The sequence below is a fragment of the Plecotus auritus genome (assembly GCF_963455305.1).
Source record: "Plecotus auritus genome assembly, chromosome: 5".
Classification (NCBI taxonomy): domain Eukaryota; kingdom Metazoa; phylum Chordata; class Mammalia; order Chiroptera; family Vespertilionidae; genus Plecotus; species Plecotus auritus.
This window is the reverse complement of record NC_137776.1, coordinates 126,301,716-126,319,945: the sequence shown is the minus strand read 5'-3', so window position 1 is coordinate 126,319,945 and position 18,230 is coordinate 126,301,716. Positions and strand designations below refer to the sequence as shown.

General features: G+C 39.3%; 1 protein-coding gene across 4 annotated transcripts in view; it reads left to right on the top strand.

The window, feature by feature from the left end:
- The window catches only part of SNAPC3 (small nuclear RNA activating complex polypeptide 3), a 40,090-nt gene that overhangs the window by 9,097 nt on the left and 12,763 nt on the right, over positions 1-18,230 (top strand). For 2 of the 4 annotated variants that reach the window (XM_080668405.1, XM_080668406.1), the window contains exons 4-10: positions 896-1,000; positions 3,656-3,805; positions 8,628-8,710; positions 10,607-10,771; positions 13,528-13,635; positions 15,834-16,399; positions 17,248-17,439. In XM_080668405.1, coding sequence (XP_080524531.1) covers positions 896-1,000; positions 3,656-3,805; positions 8,628-8,710; positions 10,607-10,771; positions 13,528-13,635; positions 15,834-15,981 — 759 coding nt within the window. In that variant the 3' untranslated portion in view covers positions 15,982-16,399; positions 17,248-17,439. Of the gene's footprint in view, positions 1-895; positions 1,001-3,655; positions 3,806-8,627; positions 8,711-10,606; positions 10,772-13,527; positions 13,636-15,833; positions 17,440-18,230 lie in introns of all 4 variants that reach the window. The other 2 variants (XM_080668403.1, XM_080668404.1) reach the window with 1 other exon arrangement.

Here is an 18,230-nt window from a genome sequence, read left to right as displayed (position 1 = left end):
CATAAGCCCTAATATTTGGAGAACAGGGTCCCCACTGCCTGTCCTGGCATCAGCCACCGTTTCTAGGCCCAGGGGCTGCTATTTCCACATCTGCAGCAGGGCTGAAGAATGGGGGATTGAGTGGTAGTTGGTTTGTACCCTCTGCTCATTTATGAGAAATCAGCAGCTTGTCCCTTCATTAAGCACTCCCCTGGTTGATACAAGCATCTGATCAGGTTCCACAGTTCTAAATAGTGCATTCTTTTCTCTCTTCCCATCTTATTGGTTGCTTTGGTGGAGGGACTGATCCTCCTTCACCATTTCGTGTGACATCACTTTCACTTACTTTTAAAATGTATTTTGTACTCTGGCGGCCCCCTTTTTATAGTTATTAAGCAGATATAAAAGAAAGTGTGGTTTGGTTTAAGATGTGACATTGCTGTAAAGAGCAAGAGTTTTAAAGCCAGACAGATCTGTATTTGCATCCTATCTTGCTGGTTTACCTAAAGTAAATCTGAACATTTGGCTTCATCATCAAATGGCTCTCATAATAGTATGAGAGGAGGTATGAAAAGATTTGTAGTTGTAAATGCCCACGTTATACCAACATTACTGTAATTGATATTCCTGTTATTCCTGTTTTATTATCAGTTGGTAAGCACTTAGTGCCAGACATCTTATGAGACGCTTTATGTACACATTCCCAGCAACAGGGCTATAAAGTAAGTATTTCCTCTGTCTTACAGGAGATGAAACTAAAGCTTAGAGAGGTTTTATTAATTTTCTTGAAGTAGAATTAGGAGTCAAAATCAGGGCTGTTTGACTCAGTTATTGCTCATAGCTATTGTCCCACACTGCCTCTTCTCTGAGTCGTAGTGATTTTAATGTGTCTTATTAATTTGTTTTCCTCCTTCAGGAGTCACATGCCATAGGAAAAAAGCCTGAAAATCCAGCAGACATGATTGAAGAAGGGGAACTTATCCTATCTGTGAATGTCTTCTACCCTGTTATATTTCATAAGGTCGGTAGTAAAACCTTTTGGATTCCACAGATAATAGGAGTGATTTTGGCAAATGGTTTATTTGAAGAGTCATATATCTTAGATAAAATAGCAAGTACTATTTTATCTGGCATTGTGCTTATGCTCTTGGGTTCTTTATTTTAGTAAGAAATATTGTAAATAAGATCAAGTTGCAAATCATCTCTTGATTAATATGATTGCAATTTCAGTGTTGGAATAAATACCCTGGTTTCTGCACTGGAAGCAACTGTAAATATATAGAAATCCACATGATCCTAATTATATGTTCTTGTGAGGGTTGTTTTCCCCCCGCAGGAGTGGGGTTGACTTTTGTTCACCAGTTTAGAATAGTTGGGAAGTTATATAACTAAAGACAGCTCTTCTTTGATGAAAATGCACAAAGGTAACAGATCAGGGGTATCTAGGAATTCCTTAGGAGTCTCTAATAAGAAAAACTATCTCGTATCAGGGTGTATGTATTATTATTATTTTAAATATATTTTTATTGATTTCATAGAAGAAGGGAGTAGGAGAGGGAGAGAGAGAGAAACATCAATGATGAGAGAGAATCACCGATCGGCTGCCTCCTGCACGCCCCACACTGGGAACTGAGCTTGAAACCCAGGCATGTGCCCTGATTGGGAATCAACCACTGAGCCACGCCAGCTGGCCGGGTAGGTGTATGTATTCTTGATTCCTCAAATAGATGTTATAAACGTTGATAAGGTTAAATGCAATATTACTGTACATACACTGCACTTGTGAATAAATAGGCTTTTCTGAAGCATCTGGAATATACTAGCAGTTAGTAGTAATTATCTCTTTTGATGAAGATCTTAAATTACCAATCAAAACCAAACCAATACAATGGAACCTCTGGGTTTATAACATTACGGTAGTGAATAGATTACTTGACTTCAGTGTGGTAACTTCCAGGAAATTTTAAAAGAGAGTGCTGCTAGATGAAGTTAAGAGTCCACAGGCTTTTCATGCTAATGTCATTTAGTAGCATCTTGATTATAAACTTTAGCGTAAATTAAAATAAAAGTTCTGTTACCAACTGTCTTAGTCCATTCAGGCTTCTATAACAAAATGTCACTGACTGGGTAGCTTATAAACAACAGAAATTTATTTCTGACAGTTCTGAATACTGGAAGTCCAAGATCAGGCTGCCAACATGGTCAGGTTGGGGCCTTCTTCTAGGCTGAAGACTTCTCTCTCACATGGCAGAAGGGGCTAGGGAGCTCTGTGGGATCTCTTTTATTTATTTACTCATTAAAAGAATTTTATTGAGCCCTAGCTGGTTTGGTCAGTGTTTAGAGTGTTAGCCTGTGAACTGAAGGGTCCCAGGTTCGATTACGGTCAAGGGCAAGTATTTCAGTTGCAGGCTCGATCCCCGGTGTGGAGGCACATGCGGGAGACAACCAGATGTGTCTCTCTCACATTGATGATTCTCTCTGTCTCTCCCTCTCTCTCCATTCTCTAGAAAATCAATGGAAAAAACATCCTCAGGTGAGGATTAACAAACAAAAAGAATGTCATTGACTTTTAGAGAGAGAGAAAGGGAGAGGGAAAGACAGAAACATCAATATGTGAGAGCAAAACACTGGCCACCTGCCTCCTGCATACCCCCACCCCCACCCCCAGGGATTGAATCCAAAACCCAGGCATGTGCCCTGACTGGGAATAGAACCAGTATCCTTTTGGTGCACGAGATGACGCCCAACCAACTAAGCCACACTTGGCCAGGGCTTGCTTCCTTTTTTTAATAGGAGAAGTTCATTTAGAAAGTACAGAGATAGTAGAAGGGCCCTTGGAGCTTAGAAAGGAGGCGGTAACACGCCTGGGGGGATGAAAAGGGGAAGGGAAAGGCGTGGGCATGCTCCTAGAGCCTGGGATAAGAGCACTAATCCCATTCCTGAGCACACCCTCCTGAGCCAGTTACCTCCCAAAGGCCCCACCTCCTAACACCATCCCTTTGGGTGTCAGAATTCCTACATGCATGCTTTGGGCGGACACAAACTTTCAGACCATCGCACCAAGTGTCTCAGTTATACCCAAGGATTTTCATTTATGGAGGTGACTGAGTGACAACAGGAGAGGCTAATGCCACGGAAAGATTGTTATTACTTACCTTTTCTGAGAGGAGGGGGTGTGCCATGCTATGTAGGGCCACAGGGGAAGCACCAGTGTCAGTCAGGGGGCGGAAAGGAGGGAGGGAAAGGCAGAGGCCACAGCCTTTATTAGGGTTTCCATGAGATAGGCGAGGCAGCAGAGTGAACAGTTAGGGCTGGCTAGTTTGAATAATTCTACTGGGCTTTGGGTCACAGGGTTTGTGCTTTGTTGTCTGTGCCTTGACTTAGGATAAGTGAAAAGTTGGCTTGGTGTGTGGCAGTTAGATAAAGGAGGTGGGCTCAGGGTACAGGCTCTGTGTCACAGAGGAGATGTAAACAGCTTTGGCCATTAGTTTGTATCTGTACCTAATGAATGCCAAAGAGACAAATACGGAATTTAAGGAAACACAGAACACCAAGTTATGAGGATCACTTAAATCAAGAAAACCAGTAACTTAATTCAGATTTGATCCTGACAGGATTTATAGTTAAATTTCTTACCTCTAAGTGGACACTTATTTATTTACTGTTTGACTTTTAGCACAAAGAACACAAACCATACCAGACGATGCTGGTACTGGGCAGTCAGAAGCTCACGGAACTAAGGGATTCAATTTGCTGTGTCAGTGACCTCCAGATTGGTGGGGAATTCAGCAACACTCCTGACCAGGCCCCTGAGCACATCAGCAAAGTAAGGTGATTTTTCTTTTTTTATTACCCCCATATAGCAAGAGGAAATAATAATAATAAGCTAAGGATGTAATGGTCACTCTAGCAGGATCATCAATATTCCAGTCAATGCTTTCTTCTCTGTCCATGCCCTCAAAGCCTGTCTCTTCTCTGTTCTTTACCATCAAGACTTTTTCAAAGCTTAGGCTATAATCAGTTTTGATTTCCTCATGTCCTATTCCTTTTCAGTCATTCTTTGCACACTCTTCCTTCAAAGGTCACAGTAACCACCTAATTGTTTAACCAGTTGATCTCTCTTCCATGTTGATACAACTAGATTTCACTGTAGCACTTGAATTTGCTGTTCAAGCTCTTCTCTTTCAAACTCTATGTGAGCTTGTAAACGGAGACTCCAGCAAAGGGTTGGAGTCTAGGTGAGAATCTCATTGCCCATAGAAGGACCTGCCTGTTCGATGACCACTACCAAACAGGGACATAGCATCTGATGTTGGTCATTGCTGGTGGTTTTCTGGGTGATGCTCTCAGGAGGACAGAGAAACTGACACACTCACTAGATAATTATGCAAAGGAGAAGACTGGCAGACTGCTATCCAGGACGTTTTCAGAAGGGATTCCTTGCCCAGTAAAGTAGTAGGGCTTTGATCCTCCTGAATTTCATGATGTGCAAGCTTGAACTAACTCTTTTACCTGGTACGACCAGCAGAGGACCTCAGAGTTACTGGCCCACTTAGGAGGGGCAGCACCTCCTGTAGAAGAGTGAAAAGAGGTTTGGATCAGCTAGAATGGAGACAAGTGTGGACAAGAGCCACCATAATCTCCATTTTTATTTGTTCCTGTGCCATCAGCCACATAAATGTTATAACTTAGGTTTTGTCTTACTTGTTCTTATTCTAATTCTTCTCCTGACCTTCCCCCCCAGTTTTCATGGTTTTATTTTTAGGTGTACTCTAATCTTGGTTAATCTCTCTCCCTGTAGCCACATTCTCTCGTGATTTCCAAACCATTAATTTTTAGTGCCTACTGGACATTTTGTTTTGTTCAGTGATGTTTATGTCTTTATTCTTTTGATGGTGTATGGCACAGAGGAAGTGCCCAAATAGTTGTTGAATAAATGAATAAACCACAGAAACCTCAAGCTCAATGTTTAATGGAAGACTTACAATTTATTTTTTGTTTTGTATTGTTTTTTAATTTTATTGATTGATTGATTGATTTGAAAAGAGAGGAAGAGAGAGAAACATCGATTTGTTGTTCCATTTACTTACGCATTCACTAGTTGGTTACTGTATGTGCCCAACCCTGGTGGGTTGGGATGACACTCCAATCAACTGACCTACCTGGCCAGGGCGTGGATGACTTAGGATTTAGATGGAAAATATTTTTTTTTCTTTTAGAGTTCCCTTCTAATTTATCTATATATATGAAAGCCTAAGTGACCGAACAACCGGTTGACCAGTCACTATGATGTGCACTGACCACCAGGGGGAAGACACTCAACACAGGAGCTGCCCCCTGGTGGTCAGTGCGCTCCCACAGTGGGAGCGCTGCTCAGCTGACCACCGGGCACCAGACGCAGGGCTCACGGCTGGCCGCCACAGCCCGGAGACCTCAGCGGAGTGTCAGTGAGCCTACTGAGTGGCAGTGGCAGCAAGCGCAGCAGGGCCGGGATGAGCAGGAGCAGTAGGTGGTGTTGGACTGCCGGTTTTGGCCCGATTCCCGCAGGCTACGCCGAGGGACCCCACCAGTGCACGAATCCATGCACCGAGCCTCTAGTTAATAGTAATGCCAAAGAACTAAGTTGCCTAAGTCTCTTAAAATGAAGTTCTGTAGAAACATTTTGTGATGAACAAAATTTTATGTACACTAAACTTTCTCTTTTGTCTCCTAAGTAAGGCAGTATTTATTCTTTCAGAACCTTTATTTTAGACCCTGGCTGACCTCTTTGAGAGTCTAGAAGTATATTAAGTGTCAGGTTTTGTGTTAACAGCAGCCAGACATGGCATTATAGTATATCATATCCTTTTATCTCTGCAACCATCTGGGAGGAAGGTAATGGTTTTACTCATATTTTCACGAAGAAAAAGAGAGTCAGAGAGATACAGTGAGCTGTCAAGGGGACACAGCAAAGCCAGTCTTGTAAGGGTGTCTGGTTGTCTGACACCAATGCCAGACCTGTAAATGAGACAGTGAAGAAAAATAAAAACTTTAAAGTAGTAGCATGAAATTAGGTTATCTAATTAAGTAATTAGGTAAAATTATTTTAATACCTGAAGCTTATATGTCTTTTGTAGTTCATACACTGCTTTTGATTCTCATCACAATCCTGTAAAATAGCATGCCAGGTATTTTGATTTTACAGGTCCCACAGGGAAGTGTAGGTTAAAGAAGAGAACATAGATCTTTTTACCCTCTCCCAGGGGTCTAATTCCAAGCATATGGTGAAAGACAAGTCTAACGAGTGGTTCTCAGCACAGGTTGCACATTTAATCACTGGGGGAGCTTGGGACAACACTGGTGTCTGAGATACATCCTCAGGGCGTCTGATTTAACGGATCTGAGATGAGACTTAATCTTTGATGGTTTTGTGATTCTGTTATGTAGTCGGGATTAAGAGACACCCTGTGATAGAAAGTCTGATAGACTGAAAGTTAAGAAACCTAAGAGTTCAGCCCTTGTGGGTGTGGCTCAGTTGGTTGAATGTCGTCTTGTGCACCAAGAGGTTGCCGGTTCAGTTCCAGGATAGGGTACATGCCTGGGTTGCAGTTTCAGTCCCCAGAAGGATGCATGCAGGAGGCAGATGATCCATGTTTCTCTCTCTCCCTTCCCCTCTCAAATCAATAAAACTTTTTTTTTTACATGTGTCAGTACTTTTAATGTGTATGTAAAATTATAGTAAAAAAAATGACTATAAACAAGATGTAGCCCCTCCATTTCCATGGTCAGCTCACTACATTACAGTAAACCAAGTGTATATTCCACCATCAAGTGTGGTTCTCCCATTAGTTCACCTTGTGATGGGTCATTAAGAATATCTTCAAATCCAATAGTCTCATCATTACCCCTCCAACTATCCAATGAAATGTTTAAGATGAGAAGAAATGGAAGACGCTGAACCTGTTGCACTGCCTTGAATTCCATTTGCAATGTTAGTGGAGCAAACAGACCCTGGATGTTTCTCAGTGTGGAAAAATTCATTTTATCTTGGTAGAGCTGGAAATTTTTTTCTAGTAATTCAAGAGGATGACTGGGCAAAAGTTCATTTTTCACACAAGAAAAACCTTTTCAAAGAAGATCATGTCTTTCAAAAGGTCCACTTGCTGATAGCCCAGTAACTAGAATATTGTTCTCTAGCTGAGATCCAGGTCTTCTGATATTCATCTTTAGCTCACTGTGCAAACAACCTCTCAAGCCCGGTAGCGTCAGCCAGCCAATAAAAATATATTTAAAAAAAGAAAAGAAACGTAAAGGTTCAGACCGGTCGTGCAACTACTATAGTACTTTGGGCAAGATTGCTTGAGTAAGAATAGAAATTCACATTCTGCCTGCCTAAGAGTTATTGAACATATAAAGAGGGAATTTTTATAAAAGCACATTGAAAAAATTTTTAAATGGTAGATAAACATAACTATGGTTATTATTGTCACTGGGAAACACCAAATATATGGCTGTTTAGTCTTTAGTTCTAATATCCAAAATAACTGTCATTGCTGTATGCATATCCTATCTAATAAAAGATTAATATGCAAATTGACCATCACTCCAAGACACAAGATGGCCACCCTCATGTGGACACAAGATGGCTGGCAGGGGAGGGCAGTTGTGGGCAGTTAGGGGTGACCAGGTCGGCTGAGGAGGGCAGTTGTGGGGGGACCAGGCCTGCAGGGGAGGGCAGTTAGGGGTGATCAGGCCAGCAGGGAGGGCAGTTAGGGGTGACCGGGCTGGCAGAGGAGGGCAGTTGGGGGAGGCCAGGTCTACAGAGGAGGACAGTTGTGGGCGATCAGGCCAGCAGGGAGGGCAGTTAGAGGTGACCAGGCCAGCAGAGGAGGGCAATTGGGGAAGACCAGGCCAGCAGGGGAGGGCAGTTGTGGGGGGACCAGGCCTGCAGGGAAGGACAGTTGCGGGGTGACCCAGGCCTGCAGGAGAGGGCTGTTGGGGTGGCCAGGCCAGCAGGGGAGGGCAGTTAGGGGCAATCGGGCCAGCTGGGGAACAGTTAGGTGTCAATCAGGCTGGCAGTGGAGTGGTTAGGGGGTGATCAAGGTGGCAGGCAGAAGCGGTTAGGGGCAATCAGGCAGAGGCAGGCGAGCAGTTGGGAGCCAGCAGTCCTGGATTGTGAGAGGGATCTCCAACTGCCCGTGTAGGCCCAATCCCAGTGGGATCGGGCCTATACGGGCAGTCAGACATCCCTCAAGGGGTCCCACATTGGAGAGGGTAAAGGCTGGGCTGAGGGACACTCCCCCCCCCATGCACGAATTTTGTGCACCGGGCCTCTAGTAATAAAATAATACTGAAGTTTATTTCATTTCTATTTGGATTTCTTTCATGAATCTCAGAATATACAAATTTAAATCAAACCTAGTAATTAAAATAGCAATAGGATAAAATTTTATACCTTTATGCCTGGTAACTAATATAATATTTACATAGGTTACATAGGAGGTTTCCATTAAATATTAAACAAATTAATGAATGAGCTGAGCCTATTCTCTGAAGTTGCATAGTTATTGTTAAACATATTAGTGTAATTTTATGTCATACAAATTTTTATTTAATACTTAGAGCAATTTTCTAATTCCTTTTTCTCAATACCATGTGTTTTCTTATAGGACCTATACAAATCAGCCTTCTTTTATTTTGAAGGAACATTTTATAACGATAGAAGATACCCTGAATGCAGAGATCTGAGCAGGTACAATTTCCAAAATTTTTCTCAGTCTTTCCAGGTTCTAGTTCTCAAAATGGTAGTCTCCACAAATCCTTTAACTGGTCTGTTAACGATATTTGCCAAGGAATTATTTTATTAGTTTTTGTTGATTTGGGGTAAGAAATTGTCTCTCCATTTTTTTTTTTTTAAATATATTTTATTGATTTTTTACAGAGAGGAAGGGAGAGAGATAGAGAGTCAGAAACATCGTTGAGAGAGAAACATCGACCAGCTGCCTCCTGCACAGCCCCCACTGGGGATGTGCCTGCAACCAAGGCACATGCCCCTGACCGGATTCGAACCCGGGACCCTTCAGTCCGCAGGCTGATGCTCTTTCCACTGAGCCAAACCAGCTAGGGCGTCTCTCCATTTTTAAAATATGTGAAAAAGGTTGGTTTAGGTACTAATTAATCAACATTTTTATTCCAGGAAGAACATTTTGCTACCAAAAGCACACATCACCCACTTCAGGATCTTGCTGGCTCTAATTGTTTTTTAAATGTATTATCTGCTATTTTAGAAATTACACTAACTCATTTGAGCCTGAGATACATCTAAAAAAGAAACTAAATTCCCTTAAACAATTTATTGTCTGTTCTTCGTATTAGATGGTAGCAGTAAATCTCTCACTTTTTCTGCTTGTTTAGTGTGCACAGTTGTTGGCTCTACGTGATGTATATGGTTGCTTAAGTACAAAACATGAAAAATTTGCATCTGATGATCATGTGAATTAGATCACACTTTTTAAAAATATATTTCTATTGATTTCAGAGTGGAAGGGAGAGGGAGAGAGAGAGAGAAACATCAATGATGAGAATCAATGATCAGCTGCCTCCTGCATGGCTCACACTGGAATAGAGCCTGCAACCTGGGCATTTGCCGTGACCGGGAATTGAACTATGACCTCCTGGTTCATGGGTCAACACTCAACTACTGAGCCACACTGGCTGGGCAGACTACAGTTTTATTATCAGTGTCCTGGCAAATAGAGTATATACATATATTTTTCTGAATGTTTATATAAATTCTCCTTTATTATAGCCATTTGTATTTATATTCTAATGTAGCAGTTCTCAATCTCGTTGGCCTTAGCACTTCTTTTTTTAAAAAATATATTTTACTGACTTTCCACAGAGAGGAAGGGAGAGGGATAGAGAGTTAGAAACATCAATGAGAGAGAAACATCGATCAGCTGCCTCCTGCACACCTCCTTCTGGGGATGTGCCTGCAACCAAGGTACATGCCCTTGACCGGAATCGAACCTGGGACCCTTCAGTCCGCAGGCCGATGCTCTATATCCACTGAGCCAAACCGGTTAGGGCTTAGCACTTCTTTATACTGTAAATAATTGAGGACTCCCAGGAGCCTTTTATTTATGTGGGTTAAAGTTATCAACATGTACCATATTAGCAATTCAGACTAAGAAATATTGACTAATTTAAACATTAACATTTTTGTGAAAAATAACTTTTTCAGAATAAAATAGTGAGCAGAGTGACATTGTTACACATTTTTCATTAAGTCTGAAGTGATAAACCATGTCATGTAGTCTCCAGAAAAATGGTTATTTAGGAGAGAATAAGAGTTGAAAGGGCAGCAAATAACATTTTAGGGTTATTGTAAAGATAATTTTGACCTCATGAACCCCTGTGGGGTCTCAGGAACCACACTTTGAGAACTGCTGCTCTAACAGATGAAGAAAAATTCAGAATTCCTAATTCCAGCATACACCAACAATATGATTTTCATTTCAAGATGGTAACTGTCCAGTTAATAGGTGAGCCAGGTTTTGTGAAGTACTGCAGTCACAAACTGTTGTTAGTCATTTCTAGTTTTTTTGTGGAGCAATGATACATATCTTGCCTTTTCTCCCCACCTCAGAACTATCATTGAGTGGTCAGAGTCCCATGACAGAGGCTATGGAAAGTTTCAGACTGCTAAAATGGAAGATTTTACCTTCAATGACTTAAATATTAAAATGGGTTTTCCCTATTTATACTGTCACCAGGGAGACTGTGAACATGTTGTTGTCATTACTGACATAAGGTAAGTGGCATTACTCAGAACATTTTATTTCTTGTTTTCCTTTTCTGTGTTTTGCAGTATAAAAGCACAGTTGTATTTTTAATAAGAGGAATAAAAGTAATTATCGGTGCAGCTTGGCTTGGCAACAGCAAAAATAAGTGCTTTCCATTCAGTGACCAACTTTGCATCCTCTGTTGTTCATTTTTGGGGAAATACATATAATGAGAAATGCTTTACTGTTTATTAGAGGGTTAAATTTTTGTAAGTACTTTTTCAAGTGTCTCCATTTGTGTACTAGACAGCTGTTACTCAGGTAGTAATCACGCAAATTGTATAGCATAGAGGCCCTTTGCAAATTTGCAGCCATATTTCTCGGTTTCTTGTCTTTTTGCCAAAATTTGTAGGAGTTAAAGAGGAACTGGAGAAAGGGAAGAATAATTCTAATATTTGACCAATATGAAGTCTCAATGCTTTCATAAAGATTTTAAGTGGGAAGGACTAAAACAGTTTTAAGATTAGTTATAAATTTTATATACCTGGTGGCTTTTCTTTTCCTTATTTAGGACATCTCAATTTATGAGAACAATATATAGGAAGAAGCCCTGCTCTATCCCCAGTGGGATTCCCTCTGCAAGACCATTTTAAGTTTTCTTGAGGAGCAATGATATACCCATGTATCTATTATACCAGTAATAGGAACTGATGCATCAGAAAGTCCCAGCTTCCTTTTCTTTGGGATCTCTGTTAACAGGCTCCAAACCTCAACCTCCCATTCACTGATTCTCTGGAAGCTACCTGAGAAAGTTCTTCACACAAAGACTTTAGACTTGGAAAAGAAAAGCATGGAATGCAAAACAGAATAGATAAGACATAAAAGGAACTCTCGGAATGATGGGAAAGGGAACCCCAGAATGATGGCTGGCTGGCAGAGCAGGAGAACAGCTCCCTTCAGAGACTGGAGCAGGATGGAGGGCTTGGAAAGTGTGTCCAGAGCTGATAGACCCCCTGTTGGTGTATGCCAGATGGAGAATATGTTTACTGCTCTGTCAGAAAGTAGGGAACTGGATCAGTGACAGAACAGTGAAAGCTCAGCACATGCAAACATGAGAGAATTAGTACCTACAAAACAAAGTGTTACACAGTAAAAGGAACCTATAGTCTGTTATGTAGCTTAGATGGTAGTATTAATGCATCATAATTTAAACATTAAGCATTTATTTAACCCAAATTAGAGTAGTTATGTAGAGACATGTTAAGGGCCTAAATTAAAGAGAAACAATTGTCCCTTGGGTAGAATTTTTGAAGAGCCAGGAGAGCGCATTAACCACATAGATTTGTGTGAATTTCAAAATTATATACACTTCTTGAATAACGTGTTCTTTAAATTTTGTTCTGGCTGCTCTTTTCTTACATTTCTTATAGTGTAGGCATATTGCTGCACACAGTGTTATTCCTTAAATTGAGGGCAATTTTGGAGCGTGATTTAGACTGTCATTTTCATCTTGCAAATGGATTTAATCATATCATGCCATTCCATAGTTTATTAATTAGTAAACTGTTTTAAAAAAGTTTATTAGTCAACTTCTGGTGAAGTTGATATATTGCTACTTTCTTACTTAAAAAATAATAGTAATAACAAAATTTTAGAATATCAGAGACTAGGAACCATTAGAATACTTCTTAAGCAGCCCTTTCATTTTTCAGATGAAGAATCTGATCCAGCATAGTTAAGGGATTTACCCAAACCCACTCAGCTGATTAGTAGCATAGAGATTTTCACTCACAATATCTTAAAGTCCTACCAGTTCATATTATACCAGGAATCAGATTTAGATTTTAATAGAGCGTCTAGTAATCAAGAGCCCTGTTGTGACACATAACCAGTTAATCTAGGTCAGTGGTCAGCAAACAGCGGCTCGCGAGCCACATGCGGCTCTTTGGCCCCTTGAGTGTGGCTCTTCCACAAAATACCATGGCCTGGGCAAGTCTATTTTGAAGAAGTGGCGTTAGAAGAAGTTTAAGTTTAAAAAATTTGGCTCTCAAAAGAAATTTCAATCGTTGTACTGTTGATATTTGGCTCTGTTGACTAATGAGTTTGCCGACCACTGATCTAGGTAAATAGCTAGATAAAATACTTAAATAAGATCAATTAGTTGCTCAAAATATCCTATATAACAAAAGCCTAATATGCAAATCAACTGAACGGTGGAACAACCGGTCACTGTGATGCACACTGACCACCAGGGGGCAGATGCTCAATACAGGAGCTGTCCCCAGAGGGAGGCAACTGGCGGCGCTAGGCTGGCCAAGGTGGGTGCCAGCGGGGGGGGGGGACCCCCCCAATTGCCTCGCAGGTTGCCCCACAGATCGGCCGTGATCACCGGCCAGGCCTAGGAACCCTAGCCATGCACAAATTTTGTGCACCCGGCCACTAGTGTTTTATAAAAAGGTACTAAGTTCTAAGTAAAGCAAGGATTCTGTGATGGAATACATTCAAGAAATGCTGCATATAGCATCTCAGAAAGTCACCATGCATGTTACATGAAGGGATTTGGGAAGTTCCATAGAAAGCGTTGTTTGATCCAAAATGCTCTTTTGGAGAAAGTGTTTCGTGGAACACAATTTGGTCAAACCTGGTGTGCAAGTCAATGTATATTAAAAACTTTTATGAGCAAAAATTTGAAAAATATACCTACTATGTTATATGTTTGATTCTTTACAAATCACAGAAATTTGTATAATTTAATAGCTTCATTTATTTTTCTCATGTACAAAAGGCTTGTGCATCGAGATGACTGCTTGGATAGAACACTTTATCCCCTTCTTATCAAGAAGCATTGGCTATGGACCAGAAAATGTTTTGTTTGTAAAATGTACACAGCCAGGTAAGTGGTTATCTTTTTTTCTTTTTCAGAAGTATTGAAATGTAAATAATATAAAGGGTTTTCTTATTTAGTAGGGAAGTGCTGCAGAACAGATTAGATTACAACCGAATTTTTAGACATCTATAGCAGAAGTTCAGGGGTAGGTCAAAAGTTTAGTTGACAATGCTCAGGAAACCATGTTCCGTCTCCTCTGCAGTTTACAAAATCAACCTCATCTGTCGTTTCTCCTCAATGAAAAGATAGCACAGCCCAGCAGGTATGGCTCAGTGGTTGAGCATCAACCCATGTACCAAGAGGTCAGTGGTTTGATTCCTGGTCAGGGTACATGCCCGGGTTGTGGGCTCGATCCCCAGTAGGGGGCATGCAGGAAGTAGCCAATTGATATTTCCCCCTCTCCCTCTCTATAAAAGAAAAAAATCAATAAAAATGTATTTTTTAAAAAAAGAAACCATAATAAAGCATCTTACATGTAATGAGGTCAAAATACAGTTTTATAGCCCTAGCTGGTTTGGCTCGGTGGATACAGCGTCACCTGTAGACTAAAGGGTCCTGGGTTTGATTCTGGTCAAGGGCACATGCCCAGGTTGCCAGCTCAATCCCCAGTAGGGAGCGTGCAGGATGTAGCCGATCAATGACTTTATCTCATCATTGATGTTTCTCTCTCCCCCTCTCCCTTCCTTTTTGAAATCAATAAAAATAATATATATATTAGGTGTACTGGTTAATAATTTCAAGAGAAACATCAAAAGTGCTTTATTCAAAGTAATGTCCATCGCTAGCTACACATTTCCCCCATCTTTCAGGTAATTTGTGGATACCGTCCCAATAGAACTTTTCTTGTTTTGAGGCAAACCATTCAGAGACCCAATTTTCCACTTCTTCCTATGTTTTGAAGTGCTGCTCAGAAATTTCATGTGCCATCGATTGAAACAAGTGGTAATCTGAAGGAGCAAGGTCTGGTGAATATGGCGGGTGGGTTAATACTTCCCAGGCAATTTCTTTTAACGTGTCTTTAACTGGTTTTGAAGTGTGTGATGGTGCGCCATCATGAAGAAAAATTACTTTGCCATGTCTTCTGGCACATTCGGGTTGTTTCACGATCAAAGCATGGTTCAAATTGATTATTTGTTGTCGGTAGCGATCAGTATTAACAGTTTCACTTGGTTTTAGCTCATAATACACCACACCTTCCTGATCCCACCAAATGCAGAGCATTGTCTTCTTTCTGAAGCAGTTTGGCCTTGCAGTCGATGTTGATGGTTGACCTGGGTCAACCCATGGTTTTGTGCTTTTGGGATACTCAAAATAAATCCACTTTTCATCACCAGTCACAATTCGATGCTAAAAAGACTTTCTTTGGTGCTGTTGAAGCAACATTTTACTAATGACTTTTCAGTTTTCCATTTGTTTTTTGTTTAGTTGATGTGGCACCCATTTTCCTTCCTTTAAAATCTTTCCCATTTCTTGTAAACGATTGGAAATTGTTTGCTGAGCAACGTTTAATCTTTGTTTTGGGTTCCTCACCACAATGTGCTTTTCCAAGTGATAAACAGGAAAGCATAAATCAGTTATTAGATCAAAATGGGAATCCAGGGATGTTAAAACATTTCATGAGAGAACAGAATTCAGATAAATTGAAAAGCATTTTCCTGTGACTAGTAACATCTCCAGTCAAGACATTTCAGTTGAATAATGGTGCACATATCTCTCACTTGTATACACTAACATTTTATCCTGAATTCTAAAACAGCTGAAGTTTTCAAATTAACCAGTACTAATTTACTAGTTAGATAAATTAAGCAAAAGTTTACCAGATCTGTAGCATCTAACTTGTTTTTCAAGATGGCCTATTAGAAGGAAAGGGTTATGTTCATATTGACAGTTTCTTGGATAAGTATGCCATGGTTAAGTGTATGATGCTTTCAGTTATGGATTTGTACTCTTCTCTGCTTACCTTCAAGTAGTCCTTTCAGAGAAACCTGCATGTTTCTCCGTTACTTGCCCTTTTGCCTTGTAGAGTATTGCTAGTGACATGTCTGTATATATGTACAGAAAATCCTATAAAGTATTATAATTATGAATAAGACAGGATGAGGAGTTAATAGTGGGAATGTTACATTTACATATATTACAAGTCATAATTCAGAGCAAGAGAAAGTTGATTATGATCTTTTTTTTTTTTTTTTTTTAAACTACAGATGGGTGACCAACAATGACAGTTTTGCACCAGATGATCCATGTTTCTTTTGTGATGCTTGCTTCCGAATGCTTCATTATGACTCAGAAGGCAACAAACTGGGGGAATTCCTCGCTTATCCTTATGTTGATCCTGGAACCTTTAATTAATAACCAATAAAAAGTGTACACTGTAGGAGCATGACCAACCTGAAATAATCAGCTAAAGTTATCCCTACTCCACCCCCAAAATTTGAAATTACAGATTTTCTTATAAAAGTAACTTGAGTTAAATGATTAAAAATATATTTTACTATTACACATTATAGTTCCTATTCAGTTCAGTGCATTTTGCCATCTTAAGTGTATTTATCTTATAGAAGGAGCACTTTATATATTGAATACAAATCCTTTGCCATGTATATGTATTCTGATTTTCTCCCAGTCTATGGCTTGCCTATTCATTGTATCCTAAATACTTTTTTGCTAATCATTAGCAAAATTCAATTAATGTTACATCAAGTGTTGGAAGTACTTTGAAAATTATTTGAAGAATGTGAATTACACCATATATCATGAGGCTTCCAAGGTAAAGATTTTTCAAATATCTAATAAAAATGAGGAAAAATAAAAGTAGACCATTTAATAAATACAATATTAACAGCTATTGTGTAGTTTAATCTCACAGATGGCTCTTGTTTTGGTAGAAACTGTACAATAAACATTTTATTTTAAAATATATTTATTGATTTCGGTGAGGAAGAGGGAGATAGAAACACCAATGATGAGAAGCATTGATCAGCTGCCTCCTGCACACCCCACATTGCAACCTTGGCATATGCCCTGACCAAGAATCGAACCATGACCTCCTGGTTCATAGATCGACACTCAACCACTGAGCCATGCTGGCCGTGCAGTACAGTAAAAACTTTTAATAGTAGACTCATTACATGAATAATGAACATAAAAAGATATTAAATATATATACTCATAGCTTTACAGAAATACCATTTAAATTGAAGCTTCATTTCTTGATTTTGTGAATCACGTGGTATGAGTTTAAAGTGTCGATTTAATATTTGTATGATTCAAAGATTTCATGTACTATGATTACTGGGACATGGAAAATCAAGATCCTATGAATTGCTAGCTCTGGCTCACTTATTCTTGGGCAATAATACTCAATATTCTGTATATAAAAAGAAAACACTAGCGTTTTTTTCTGCTCAGCTCTTCATTCTTTTGGCTCCCTGACTATGATAATTCTATTTATTCTCTTCTCTCATTCTGGGCCAAAGAGCAACTATGATAAATTCCAAGGTCCAGATCATCAGGGAAAATTGTAGCTCCTATTTTGAAATGTTTTCTGGAAACCTGTTTTGTTTTTTATTTTGGTGGGAAATTAAAATGTTATTTAAAACTTCACTTTCCTTCTAGGTTATATTTATAAATTCAACTGAATTCCACACTCCCTGGATGGGTAAGAACAGACATTTACCATAGAAATAAAAAACTGATGAAGTCTCTAAGCCTATGTGTTTTAAAGGTTGGCAGTAAAATGTTTTATGGACTTAAATGCAACATATCCAGTTCAGTCTATTCGTGTCAAGACCACAGCACCTGTTTCTGGTATGTCTAGCAGTGTTCTTATTCACTGATTTCAGTCAGTACACCAGAGAATCAATATAAATAAGTGAGCAGTTGGTCCCAATAAGCTATTGCCTAAATTTTTACTTTTCATGTTTCCAGTGATGCTAAATTTAAAATTTAAAATTCTGCTAGAAAACCAGATTTAACCAATTCCTCAAAGTTCCACAGGTAAAAATGAATTTATTGTTAAACTGTGTTCCTTATAGGTTTTATATTAGTATGTATTTTTTTAACTCATTTTCATCACTTCAAAACCAAAATATTCTCAAAACCAAAATTCCAGAAATTATCATAACAGAAGCATTGATAAATTCTGGTGCCAATCGGTTTATTTTAGTGGGTAAAGAAGATTATTAGTTAAAATAATACTATTACTGAAATTCTTGTTTTATCACTTACTTAGAATATTATCCTGCTTCTAGGTTAATTTTTTTGCCAATGTTACAAAGGCTTAAATATCTGCTCTCATTTCCTGGTAAAATCTAAAAGGCTAATCCAACCAGGTTACTCCCAGAATTTGTCAATGTATTATGTGTCAGTTAAAGAGATCTCCCAAATTTCACACAGGCATAAAACATACCTTCTGTCAGGGATTTTATAGCTGCAAATTTCAGTGTTAAATACAACATGACTAAAGTTACTTATTTTATCTAATGAAGAAAAATGTGAAAATGTTGTGAACTTGAATTAACATCTTCTGTATTTAGAAATGAATTAGATTTTGATATAATAATGGATATAGTCATGCACAAAATCACTGTCTATAAAAG